We start from the raw sequence: 14,053 nt of genomic DNA on the forward strand, positions 1-14,053 counted from the left end.
CTAATGAGGGAGGCAGAAATGGAGGGAACTGTGACACTCTGGGGTAGAGACAGGGCTAGAAGGGGGTTGCAGCACACGTAACAGCCCTGAAGCTCAGGGGAGCCAGGAACTCACCAACTACCTCAGGAGAAATCAGGGAAGTTTCTACAGAAGGAATCATCTTTGAGGCCAGCTCTCAAGGTGAAAGGAGAGGGCAGTCTGCAGGCATGGGGACCGCTCAGGGGACGCTGGAGGCTTCAAAGAGCGCCATGCAGCTCAGCAGCCTCAAGGAATTCGGGGTGGCTGGAGCCCATGGTTTGGGGCAAACGAGGTGGGAGGGTCGGGTGCCAGCACTGTCTTGTTCCACCATGCCTCTCCTGCCCTGTGGCCCTGTGTCCCTGGAATGAATTGGGCAAGCACCTCTGTTGCCATGGCCACCACTGGTCCTGCCTCAAGCCAACTCCTAACTCCTTTGTGGTGAAAACCCTTCCAAGGGCTCCCACTTCCTTCTACCTATTGTATCCAAACAAACAGCGGCCAAGCTTCTCCTCGCCTCATGCAGGACATTCCGCCCACAGCATCCAATGGCACAGCCAGGAAGGACGATCCAAAGGCCCCTGGTCCTCCGGGGTCTCTCCCACCCCCTTGGCTTGGCCCATAGCGCACGGCCTTAATATTGCTGCTGCTTCTCCTCCCCCGCCTTTTTTTTTTTAATGAATCCAGAAGGTGGAAGCATCTCATAGATTATTAATGTGCTAAATGGCCCCTCTGGAGACCAGCACCAAGAACCGGCTCCCGCCCGCCCTGGATTCATGGCCTCTATTCATTCTTAGACAGCAGCAAAGTGTCCGGCTGTGTCTAATCACACGGCCGCCCCTAAATGGTTTCCAGTCAAGGTTGCAGACTCGCTCATATGCCGTGGCAAGGGCGTGGCAGCCATGTGGGCTGGGTTGTGGTCAAACCCGGTGGGTTTTGACTCCTGGGGGCTGAGAGGCAGACCTTGTGTGCACTTTGAGCATCTTGCTGAAGAGCCCCGATTCCGCCCCTGCACCCTCAGTTTCAGGGTCTGCGGTGTCAGGGTCAATAACCCATCATGTCCATGCAAAGCATCGAACTCCCACAGCCATAATCAGAGGTCTGTTCCTAGCCAAGGAGTCCCAGTTGTTGTAACAGCACCTACTGTATTATAGTTTATAAAAGTGCTTTCACTTGAAGAAAAAGAAAAGCCTTCATTGACTGTCACATCCTCTGCACAAAACACAGAAGGCAGGCTTGCTGTTCCCATTTTACATCACAGAAAGTGAGGCTAAGAGAGAGAAAATAAGACTACGGTATGTACTGCAGAGCACTGGAGGCTGAGCCGGGGGACCCAGTGCTGCTGACACTGTAAGAACTTGGGCAAGGCCCTACCCCACTGGGCCTCTGTTTCCCAGTCTGTACAATGGGGACACTGGACGCGGAGACTGCTGAGACCCCACCAGCTCTGTCACTCAGTGAGTCTACCTCAAATTCTACAACCCACAGCTAAGTAAGAAGCAATCTTTTGATTTTTCAGACAACCTACAGTTTAATAATCACTCCAGAAAATCAAGTCAGATCACAAAATTTCTGTTCCCACGAGGCAAAATGGCATGGACTGACAGTTTAGAGCAATGCTGGAATACAGTAAATAGCAAAGGACCTGATTTGGGGGTTTTCACTGATTTGTTTTTTAAATGTCAAAACCAGGCATGATTTAGAGTTTGCAGAAATCAAGTCCTAAATGTACTGGGGCTCAGATGCCAACACACTACAAACAGAGTCGACATCCTCCTGCCTGAATGTCCTCCTTGCCTCCACGCCCTCGCACGAGCTTCTCCAAGGAGACAGCCCCGTTACACAAGCTGAAATGTTCCTTCCCAGGAAGGTCCTCGGGGGAGTGCCAAGGCAGGCCAGAAGGCAGGGTGGGCTGCCGAGGGGAGGCTGGGTTGGCGCCAGGAGAAATGTATCTACAATTTAATAATCTGCTGCGGCTGCTCTTAAAGGACAGGCTCTGCGGGATGTAGTTCTTGAGGATAGAGTGTTTGCGTTTTCCTGCGAGCAGCCCTTTATCCCTTCAGGAATCTGACTTTATTTTCATCAGCTAGACTATTTCTGTCTGCAAGCTGAGGCAGCGATCATCTCACTCCCAGGAAGGAAGGAGTTTGGTCCTGGTCTCTGAGGATGTTAAACCCCTCCAGCCAGCATCTCTTGGACCTTCCCTGGGCTCTGCTTCCGCCTCTTGTTCAAGCTACCCTGTCTCCATCTCCCCACCCAGCTCCGAACTCCCCTGCTTTTTCCCAGGCCCCACATTTTCAGAAGGACAAACTAAGCTGGGGGGAGATCTGTAGGACTGCCCCCAAAAGCGCAAAGTAGGGCTAGAAGCAAGCCACCCTCAGATCTCTGAGGACAGGATTCTGAGTGGGTCTGAGAAAACTGCAAAGGGCATGTGCCAGTTAGAAAACAGGGGGTCCAGAGACAGGAATGTGGGCTGAGGCTGAACTAAAGGCCATGTCAGGTCTCCCTTCCCATCCGCCTGACAAGGGGCTGCCTCTGGAGAGCCCTTGGGTGCTTTCAGGCCTGGCAGGTTCTGAAGATCCACCCTCAGTCCTCGGGAGATGAGCCCAGGCCCAGAAGGCAGGCATCTGGCTTTCCATCAGCAAACGCTCCCCGAGCACTGCCGCACATTGGTGCCAGGCCTGCGCCAGGCCCGGGGCCAGGGGTGGATGAGGCAGGGCTCCAACCCCAGGCAGCTCCAGGCCTGGGTGGGGCAGACACAGGGTGACCAACGCCGTGGGGGGTGGGGTGCAGGTGAGGGAGCACAGGGGAGGCAATGGGGGCTTCACAGAGAAAGGGGCTTCCAAGCTGAGCCACAAAGGATGAGCACAGTCCTGCCAAGTAGAGAGACCACGGAGGCAGAGGAGTAGCTATACTGAGGCCAGCAGCAGGAAGGGGCAGGAGGTGGGCTGGGGAAGGTGCTGGAGCCCTCTTTGCCACACCGCAGACTGTGGATTTTGTCCTGGCAACACTGGGATATTCGTCACAGCAGCAACCCCCTGTGACCTCCTCCAAGTCCTCTTTCCCACATGGGCAGCATAAATGGAAGTCGTGTGGACCAGCAGCATTTGGCGAAAGAGCCCAGATGTCTGGGAGGTGAAAGGGCCTCAGAGACCACCTGGCCAGGCACGTCTCCAGGGGCCCAGTGCATTGCAGTCACCTGGGCTGCTGGTACTGAAACGGCTGAGGTTGTAATGACTAAGGTGTACAGTCCATGAGGGATTTGATGAGTCCCCTAACACAGACCTGCTCAGAGTGGAGCCCCGGCACTTGCACTGTTACCATGAGGACATCCCCAGCTCCCATAAGTGACTCTTCCAGTGTAGTCTGAGAGCCACCAACCTGGTCTATGCCTACTCTACTTGTTGAACGTCCCCAGCAGCAGGCCTGGCTGAAACTGGACTGCTCAGGGAGCCTTGGGCCACAGGGAACGCATGATTTCACAGCCAGGCAGGCTGCTGCATGCTGGAGGCCTCCAGGGGCGGGGTTTGCTGCTGGGGCTGGAAACCCTGGCCCCCTCTAACTTCAGCCGTGGCTCCTGCTTCTCCCTGCCTGTATCACAGACGACCAGCCAGTCTCTCAAAGACAGCAACGAGCTCTGGAGGCCCAGACCCCCCCTCTTCCCCAATGCCCTGTGTGTTCTCCAGCTGAACATGCTCCATTCTCCAACGCGCAGACCCTAGCCCTTCCCTGACGCCTTCCCGGGTCATGCCCTGGTGCCTCCCAGTGTTAGGCCCAGATCTGAGCCCTGCATCCTGGGCAGGGTCTGACTAGGCTGCAGAGCGACAGAGCCATCCTCACCTGCGTGTCAGACCCTGGACTCTAGGAAGGTCCCTGCCTCTAGATGGAGGGTCTGAGGTTCCCAGTGGCTAAGTGACTCACATCAGGACTAAAACAATATCAGTCTCTTTATGCAGCAACCATGAATCAAGAAGCCCAGTAAAAGGCAAAAGTTAAATTTAACTGATTTCAGCACCAGGGTGAATTTTCACCCCTCTGGTGTACGAATCTCTATTTTGACGGCACCAAGAAACAGAAACAATTGATTACGCATTCCAGACCGTCTCTGTCCAGGACGCGTTGCTCCCCGAAAGGGCAGTCAGAGCTCCTTTTCAATTACACAAATTACATGCATTTTCCCATTTGTGAAACTCTTGTTTCATAGGCCAGTTTTGAATAAGTTAAGGGATTCATCAAATCCCTTGAGCACCTGCAGACCCACCCCTCCACCCCTCCACCATCTCTGGAGGCAAACTCAGCCTCCCTGAGCTGGGGGCTGGGAGTGGCTTCGGAGGGCCACAGAGTCTGGCCCACAACAAATGGGGCTGTGTTCCCTGAGAGTGGGAGGGGGCAGAGTGAGAGGTTCCCAGGCTACTCCCCCATCAGGATGCAGATCCTTGTTCCTACATCCTCCTTGCCCGGCCACTCAAGGCTGGGAGAAATCTGCTGTCCTGGGCTCATCCACCACTCTGCCTCCCAGGCCCTCAGAGTGCTGCAAACAGTCGAGCACCGGCCAGTTCCCAGCCCCGCAGCATCCCCCATCCACATCCTGCCAGAGCCCTTGATCTGGCCCCAGGGTCTAGCAGCAAATGCCAGGGCAGCAGAGCATGAGTGTCATCCCCCAAGGGCCTGTCCAAGTGCAGAGGGGTTCTGTGGAGGTGGAGGCTGAGCACAGGCATGTCCACGGCCCCCCGCCTTGTGTGGTCGGGCCCAGGTGGGGGTCAGGCCCCCAGATATCCTCTGCCTTTGCACAGCGCAGTACTCAGTGAGCACCTACTGTGACCCAGGCCCTGCGCGAGGCACTGGGAACCAGGAGACGCAGAAAGCAGGGGGCTTTTGCCCCCAAGAAGCTCACAATCTAGTTGGGAAGACAGGGATATAGGATAAATTATTTCTCACAGCACATATTTAATAACATAATACTGTACACAACATAGAAGTGACAGAAAACAGTATTCCTCAACCTTCTTTTCACCATCGGTCTCCTAAGGTTTTCTGGATATTTTTTCCTAATCCTGCCCCCTCAGGACACTGGAACACCACAGACACACATTTATCTGTTTAGGTACTGTCTGTATGTCTACGCTTTATACCAAAAAAGAGTAAGATTTTTTCCTCCTGCCCAAGAACCAGTTTTCACCCCATTGGTGGGGATATCACTCCTTGTTGTAGAGGAGGAAGGAACAAGCCATTTACTTTTTGGGTGGGGGATGGAGGAAAGGGGGTGAAGGAAGGAGATCAGGGAAGGACTCACAGAGGAAGTGGGGTCTATCCGGGGTTTTGAAAGACGAGCAGGAGTTCTATAAAACAGGAAGGGAGTCAGTGTCAAGGCCCCCTCGCTGGGCAGCGTGCGATCCTGCCTTCCTCTCAGACGTTAGTCACTGTGACAGCCAGCCTGCAGGATGGCTCTGGTCACCTTCACCCCCTGCTATACCTTGGCACTCCTCTCTCATGCTAAGTAATGGCTGATTTGTGTCATCAATAGAAGACAGAAGCAATGATATGCGACTTCCAGAGCTAGGTCCTAAATGGCTTTGCCACCTCTGCCCTGGTTTTCTGTAGGACTCCCTTTCGGGGAAGCCAGCTGCCATGTCATGAGGACACTCAAGCAGCCCTGTGGACAGACCCATATGGAGAGGAGCCCCATGGAAGCAGGTTCTCCAGCCCCAGTCAAGCCTTCGGATCCTCCAGCAGGTCCTAAAACACCATAGAGCAGACATAGCCATTCTATGGGTCTATATTCCTGACCCATAAAAATAATGAAATAATAAATTTAAGCCACTGTTTTAAGCCGCTAAACTTTGGGGGTAATTTATTACCCAGTAATAACTAATATGGTCCGCAGTTCCCTGTCTTGTCAGCTCCTCCAGCTGGAGGCCTGTCTTGCTCATGCTGAAGCCGGGTAGCCCTGGTCGGCAAGCCAGGACTTCCCAAGGCTGTGCCTGTCCCTGCAGCTCCTCAGAGAATTCCGAGGGCAGACGGTGCCAAGTGAGGCTGAGAAGTGGGAAGCTCTCTGGATTCCCCTCTGGGTGAGGAGTTTCCCAGGGAGCTTCGCCTCTCATGTCTGGGCAAAATGTCCATCTGCAGATCCTTCTGTCTTTCCATACCCTCCTGCCTCCTTCCCTCTTTCCGATCATCCAGATGACATCTAATGAAGTCTGTGAAATATTAGGCACAGGGAAAAGCAGATGTCACCCAGGCCCAGGTTCTGTCCTCGAGGAGCTCACAGCCCAGCGCGAGAGACAAACAGTTCCAAACATGCCCCCACATCTGCAAAACCCCGAGAGAAGACAGGCAGAGCAGAATGGGGACCTGCTGAGTACTGCTCTGCCAGAAATAAACAGTGGGAAGTGATAAAAAGACTTTCTAGGGGCCCTACTTTAGTAGCCCCCTCGTAGCAGTCAAGAAAGGCTTCCTGGAGGAGGCAGCATTTAAGTTGGGTCTCAAAGAATGGGTAGCACTTGATACACTGGCCATAGGGAGAACGGGATGTTTTAGGTGGTGGGAACAGTGTAAGAAAGTGGGAATGCAGGAAAGAGCAGGAATGCCAACTAATCAGGGTATTCAGCTTGAGGAGTGAGAGGAGACAGGGCAGGGCCAACAACAAGTAACACTTACTCGGTGCTCACTGAGTGCCAGGCACAGTTCTAACCTTTCGATCACGCGACAACCCTATGAAAGCAGTCCTGTTACCACCTCGATTGTGCAGATGAGGGAATGCGGCTCAGAGTGGCAGCGCCTGCCTGTGACGAGCCAGGAGGGTGCTCTTTGGTATTCAGGAGAGGAGGCGTAAGCCCAGAGAAGCTAAGTGACTTGTCCAAGGCCTCACAGCTGTTCGGGGCACCACGAGGGCCTGAGGCAAGGATCCCGCAGCACACTGAGCCGTGTTGTCGCCCAGGTACGTGGTTAGGTTTGCACTGTAGCGCGCTGAGCTGCTATTCTGGCCTCCTCTCCTGTTGCATCCGCCCACAATCAGTGTGGCCTGCTCTGGCCACAACAAGTGACTCACTGCGCCCCAAGTCCACACGCTTTCCCACCTATCGCTTCTGCTCACCCGGCTTCCTATGCAGTGGTGCACTCCCCCATGTCCCGGCTGTCCAGCGCCCTCTCCTCCTGCAGCACCTGCCCTGGGAAGCCTTCTGTGACCTGGGGCTGGGGGGGCCCTCTTCTGGGCCTCCACCCCTCCCTCATCGCACCTCCCTCATCGCACCTCTGCCCCTGTCCCTCTTGGCTGTGAGCTTGGGCTCCACCCCCGGCACCCCGTGCTTGCAGGACTGGCTCAGAGGAGGGCTTCAGTCTACGCAAGTGGAGTGAAAACTGATCCTCTGCGTCGTCTGGCTCCTGCCACCCCTTCACCCTCACTCTCTGTACCCCGACTCTAGCCTCCCATGCTCCAGTCCCACCTCCCCATTTTCTGTTCCATGGACACACCAGTTTGCTTCCATCACAAGATGCCTGCCTGCCTTTACTATTCCATTCTCCAGTGTAGAATGCTCTGCACCCAAGGGGTTCCTTCACACCCTTCAGGTCTCAGCTCAATTGTCACCTCCTCTAAGAGGCCTTTCCTGACCGCCTCAAGGCAGTCACTGTGCATCCCATCACCCTGTTCATTTCTGTCAGAACCCAGTTTCCTTTCCATAGTCTAATTTTAAGAGCCGGACTGACTGAATTAAAATCTTGGCCCTAGTACTTATTAGCTGTGAGTCCTTGGGCAAGTTACTTAGTTTCTCTGTGCCTCAGTGTCTTTATCTATACAATGGGGATGGTAATAGTACCTAAAGCAAAGAGCAGTTATAAGGATTAAATGGGTTAATGCATATAAATGCTCAGAACAGTGTCTGGCACATTGTAGGCCCGACATATACAACCATTAGGATGATGGATGCATGGATTGGCAGAGAGTGGATAGGGTCATCTGGTTAAAGGAACAGTGAGAGCAAGGCTCTGAGGCCTGAGGTCTGGGGTGCATATAGGGAAAGGTGGGGTGTCTGGCAGGGCTGTGCTGTGGAGTTAGCGGCAGCCGCAGAAGCTAACACTGGACAGGCAGGTCGGCCCTGGCTAGGAAGTCAGTGGTGAGCACTGAGGGTATCTAATACATGATGGTGGTATCAGGATTGCCCTTTAGAGACCCACTGTGGGGCCATGCTGGGTGGGGTCCAGCAGCGAGGGCAGTGGGAGGCTGTGTGATCATCCAGGAGCTAGTCCAGGAGGCCTAGCCCAGGCAACTTAGGAAGCACATTGTGCAAGGAACCATTTCTGCAAGAGACTGGTGGCCAAAGACAGCCCCCAATGGAAGGTGGATCAGAACTTACCTGCACCAGATTCCAGCCTTGGAGGGACTCTGCAATGATAGATGTGACAGACGGACAGACGCCTCCAAACACCATCAAGTGGTTTGGCCCGTATTTTATTGCATCGTAGAAGGCTTTCAACCCTTTTGCATTATCGCACTGGGAAGAAACACACAGAAAGAAAGGTCCAAATTAGAAACAGCTTTCCCCAGGGGCAAGAGCCCAACAATGGATTCGCACAAACAAGTCTTCCTTCATGGACTCCTTCTGGACTTCAGTTCTGCAACAGTGGGGCTTCTATTTAAGCCAGCCCCAAATCCATGCTGTGAGCTCAGTGAGTGTGGTCTTGGCACCCCCTCTGCTGGCTCTCCTACCCTAAGCACCCTCCAGTCTAGGAGCTCTCTCCAGCCCCCAGCTGTCTCCCTTCAGAGTACACAGAGGAAAGGCTCCCAAAATACCTCCCCCTAGGATCTCTGCTTTCCACGACCACTTATATTTTAAAAGATGATTTCACGCTCACTAAAATGGCAATTATCGAAAAACCCCAGCAAAAACAAGTGTTGTCAAGGGTGTGCAGAAACTAGAACCCTTGTGCACTGTTAGTGGGAATGTAGAAAGCAGTATGGAGGCCCTCAAGAAGTTAAGCATAGAATTACCATACGATCCAGCAATTCCAGTGCTAGATCTATACCCAAAAGAGCTGAAGCAGGGACTTGAAGAGATTATTTGTACACCTAGCAGTATCATTCGCAGTAGCCAAAAGGTGGAAGCAAAACGAATGTCCATCAACAGATGAATGGATTAACAAATCGTGGTGTATACAGACTATGGAATATTATTCATCCTGAAAAGGGAAGGAAATGCTCATACATATGCTACTAGATGCATGAAACTTGACAACATTATGCTAAGTGAAATAAGCCACGCCAAAGAACACACGTGGTATGATTTCTCTCATATGAGGTACTTAGAGTAGTCAAATTTATAGAGACAGAAAGTAGAATGGTGGTTGCCAGGGACTAGGGGGAAGGGGAGAATGGGGGTGATTGTTTAATGGGTTCAGAGTTTCAGTTTGGGATGATAGAAATGTTTTGAAGGTAGATGGTGGTGATGGTGGCACAGTAGTGTAAATGTACTTAGTGACACTGAACTGACACTTAAAGATGGTTAATAAGGTAAATTTTATGTTACATATATTTTACCACAATAGGAAATAAAAGGACCAGGATAATGAACATAAAGGGAAGAATTCATTCAGCAAACACTTGCCAAGCACTATTCCGTGTTCAGCCCAGGGCTGGATGCAGAGGAAGCAAAAAGGTGGACACAGCCCCTGCCCAGGAGCTCCCATATTAGAGAGGAAAACGACCAGTCAAGCAGATCATGGCAATCCAACATGGAAACAGGAAGAGTACAAATGCCCACAAATGTTGGAGTCTGCTGTGGCTCACTCCCCACCTCTCCACCTCGACCTCCCTCACTCAAGCCACGTGGCCATCTCTCCCCTGGACAGAGCGCTGGCTCCTAACTGGGCATCTCGCTTCCTGTGGGGCCCTGCTAAGCTCATCTGCCACCCAGCAGTCTGAGCATCCTTTGTCAAACATAAATTAATTCTTCTCATCTCCTGCTTTCCATGCATTTAAAACCCAATTCCTATCAGAATATAATTCTCAAAAGGTTAAAAATATAATTCACATGAACATCGGTAGTGAGCACATGTCAAAGTTTTATTCAACTCATTAATAATGGGATCTGCAGGGTGACAAAGTGGATTTGAAAGAGAGTTTGAGGAACAGGGATTTTTACAGTGAATGAGAAAAGTAAGGAATAAGATAAGACTGCTACATTGGTACAAAACTGGTTAATGTCCTACAGGGCAATAAAACCATCAGCTTTGGGGACAGAAAAGAAAATCGTTGAAAATCAACATAACTTATCAGTTTCAGAGAATTGTGAAATGTCTGGGTTTTAATCGATTGGGCAAAGTTCCATTCCCCCAGTCAGATGACCCTCAGGCAGGGCTGAAAATGCTCTAAGTATTAGGGTAAATGGTCACATAATCGCATCTTTCTATCCTTTACAAGTTTGGGATAATTTTTGTGACGTTCCTTATCACAATGGAAGCCATGTAATCCAAGGCCCTGCTCCCACTCTGGCCTGATTTCCCTTTACTCTCATCCTTCCTCATCAAGCACAGCCTCACCAGCCTTCTTCTTCTTCCCTGAAACCAAAAGCAATTTCCTTCCTCCCTCTGGGCCTTTGCACTTGCTGTTTTATTAGCTGGGAACACAATTCCCTGAGTTCTTGACATGGCTCACCCCTTCTCATCACTCGGGTCTCCCCACCCAAAATATTTCCCACCCCATCACTCTCTGACATGCCACCCTAAAGCCCTCTAAAATTTTCTGAACCCATCTTGTCTACCTTTTGTTTGCCTGTATATTGACCAACTTCCCTAACTGGAATGGAAGCCCCATGAGGACAAGGGTTTTGTCACTGCTTTCCCTGCTGTCTCCCCAGAGCTTGGACAAGGGCTCCCCTAAGGATTCCGTAAGTACCTGTTGGTGCCCGAGGGGCCCCCTGACACTCCTCATTCTTGTCTTTCTCTCCATTCTGTGTCCTCCTCTTTCTTTCTCCTTGTCCTCCACCTTCCCCTAAGTGACCATATTATGGGATCACAGTGAGTTAGTAATTCTTGGAGACATTCCTGTGGACCACGCCCCATGATGAGTGCTGACGGGGCAGAGAAACAGCCCAACACAGTCCTGGCCACAGAGAGCTCACTGTCTGGTGGAGGCAAGGAGCCGGCACGGTGGCCACCTCACGTGGTGGACAGTGCCCAGTGCCACGGGAGAGAGGCAGAGCCAGGCTGTGGGGCAGGCGGGGAGAGCGGGGGGGGGGCTCTGGGAGAGGGAACGCTCGACACAAGAATCGTAGGCGGAGGAGCAGCACGAACACAGGCAAGGAGGTGGGAAAGTGAGACAGGAACAGCAACAGCTGGCCCACTTCGATGGTGAGTGACGAGGACAAGGTGGCCTGGGTGAAGGCTTAGGGCTCCGAACACCAGGCTAGGGAGTTTGGGTTGTACACTGTAGATATTCAATAAATAAAGCAATTTTCAAATTTTAATTCAATTTTAAAGCTGGCCAAGTTAATTTATTTTGCCAAGAAGGAAAGAGAGAAAAAGGAGAAAAAGAGAGAAAGGAGAGAAGGAAGGGAGGGAGGAAAGAAAGATGAAGTTCTTCCTGCTTCTGGTCCCTCTGTTAATTATCCCTGCCCCTTGATTGAAAGCAATACTTCTCACCCTCAGCAGAACATGCATGGATATTGCAGAGCAATTCATGTTTTAATTGTTTCTACCATGATGTACTCAATCATTTCTAGTTTTGATACAACTCTGTAATGATTTTGGCTTGTTTTCTAATCTGTAGCTAATGACAATGATAATACAGTACCACAAGATTTATAATCAAAGTCGCATTAAAATAATATTGGCAACAATGAACTTATCAATAGTTGTTTGCTCAGCAAACATTTCCTGAGTACCTAGTCCATGCAAAATTCTGTATTCTCACAAATACACAATGCTTGGATATGTCAACTCAAAATCTGAGACTATTTGACAACCAGTCTTGGAGCTGGAGAATCCTCCAATGTTTCCAAATATTTATCTGACCCAACCTTCACCAGACCAGATGAGGCAGGCAGTTAGTTTTGGCCCCAGTGACCTCAGCCCTTTGGTGTTACTCCCATGAATATGTTATGTTAGATGGCAAAAGGGACATTGCAGATGTAATTAAAGTTGCTAATCAGCTCACCTTAAATCATTGTACAGGTAGGCCCAGTGTAGTCATACAAGCTCCTAAAAGCAGAGACCTTTCTTTGCCTAATAGCAAAGGGGAAATTGGAGACTCAAAGCATGAGATAGATTCAATCTGCCACTGTTGGTTTCAAGATGAAGAGGGCCACATGCCAAGAAAACAGGGACCCCCATCCTATAATTGCAAGGAACTGAATTCTGCCAATAACCTGAATGAGCATGGAAGGAAATCTTCCCCAGTTGAGCCTCCGGATAAGAACCCAGCCCAGTTGACACCTTGATTTTGGCCTTGTGAATCCCTGAGCAGAAGACTCGGTGGAGTCACACTGTGTCCAGACTTCTGGCATGGAACTGCCAGACAATAAATGGTCATGGTTTAGACCACCAAATTTGTGGTAGTCTGTTATAGCAGCAATAGAAAACTGATATGCTCAAACAAAATAAGACAAATGGGAATGACATAGTGAGGTTTTCCTTAAAGCTAAATTTATTCCATTTAAAGAACTATCCTTGATTTATAGATAAGGTCCTTTGTAGCCTGTATGGTATTGAAATGTTTTCTGTTATAAAATGATAGATAGTAGGAAGATTTTGTTTTTAATGTCCTGATGTGGCAAGATAAAAAGTTTTCCACCCTCTGTAAGTTTCTGGTCCATGGCCTTCCCTGTCTCAGTGTGTGAAATCCAAATGTCTGAGCATTGCTAATTCCACACCCTCGTTTTCAGATGCAGAGACCGAGGACTAGAAAGGGATTTGTCCACTGTCTTGCCAGGATTAGGAGAGGGATTTCTGGATTCCCAGTTGAGAGCTTTCTAATAATCTAAAGAACTCATCTCGATGGGCAAAGGGTAGGTTAAAACTAACGGTGTTCCAGACAAGACCAACTTCCCCCAGGATAACTCTGCAAGCCCAGGCCTCCTTCTGATCAGAGCTCTTGGCCTGAGGTGGGAGAAACAACCTACTGAGCACCACGCATGGCCCTCCTGGCTTCCCTAAAGCTACAGAACCCAACCCCCAGGCTGTGGACTGGTACTGGTCCATGGCCTGTTAGGAACCAGGTTGCACAGCAGGAGGTGAGCAATGGGGGAGCAAGCGAAACTTCATCTGTATTTACAGCCGCTCCCCATCGCTCACATCACCGCCTGACGCTGCCTCCTCCATCCGTGGAAAAACTGTCTTCCATGAAACTGGTCCCTGGTGCCAAAAAGTTGGGGACTGCTGCCCGAAAGAGAGCACCTTTGCCGTGAATAACAAAATAAAACTCACAAAGACATGTCTGTCCCATTTCCAATGCTGTTCTTTATTCTCATCTCTCATACTTTATCTTCTTCCCTGACATGACTCGTGTCCCCCACAGATGTACTTTCCAGCTGACCTGAGTTTTGGGGGCTGGATCAGCTTGCAGATTTTCAAACTCAGCCCCTCGGGTGCCTAGGGCCCAGCAGAGAGGTCTGGGGGCCAGCGAGAGGCGCTCCGGGCTCCTCACCTTCCCTTCACAGACAGGAACTCCTCTTCCACTGCTTTATGTATAGCATCAGGGTGCCACAGAGCATTTACTGTGAAAAGACAATTTTGTTGCCAGTAGCAAAAATGTTTGAAAACCACCAAGGAGATGGCCCCAGAGGTCCTTGCCCAAGTATGATTTTGTCTCTGGTCTTGGGAAGGGCGGTCGAGGGTCAAGTGTCACGTACGCGAGGTGGCTGAGCACACACGCTACAAGCTGCTCCCTGGAAGTTAATGAATTTGCCTGGCGATCAATACATCACATCGTTGGGGAACTTCCTTAAGTTTTCATTCCCTGAGGGATTCTTTGCAGACACCTTGCCATGGCCATGTCACAGGATTTGTCCTTCCAGCTCAGGCAAAAGTCAATTTCACATTTCCTCCA

General features: G+C 50.8%; 1 protein-coding gene across 1 annotated transcript in view; it reads right to left on the bottom strand.

The window, feature by feature from the left end:
- GABBR2 (gamma-aminobutyric acid (GABA) B receptor, 2) overlaps positions 1–14,053 on the bottom strand; it is a 377,813-nt gene that overhangs the window by 246,302 nt on the left and 117,458 nt on the right. Inside the window, exon 2 of the mRNA XM_012638275.1 lies at positions 8,367–8,504. Within this exon, the coding sequence (XP_012493729.1) occupies positions 8,367–8,504 (138 nt within the window). The remainder of the gene's footprint in view (positions 1–8,366; positions 8,505–14,053) is intronic.

Source organism: Propithecus coquereli, unplaced genomic scaffold, assembly GCF_000956105.1.
Source record: "Propithecus coquereli isolate 6110/MARCELLA unplaced genomic scaffold, Pcoq_1.0 Scaffold128, whole genome shotgun sequence".
Taxonomy (NCBI): domain Eukaryota; kingdom Metazoa; phylum Chordata; class Mammalia; order Primates; family Indriidae; genus Propithecus; species Propithecus coquereli.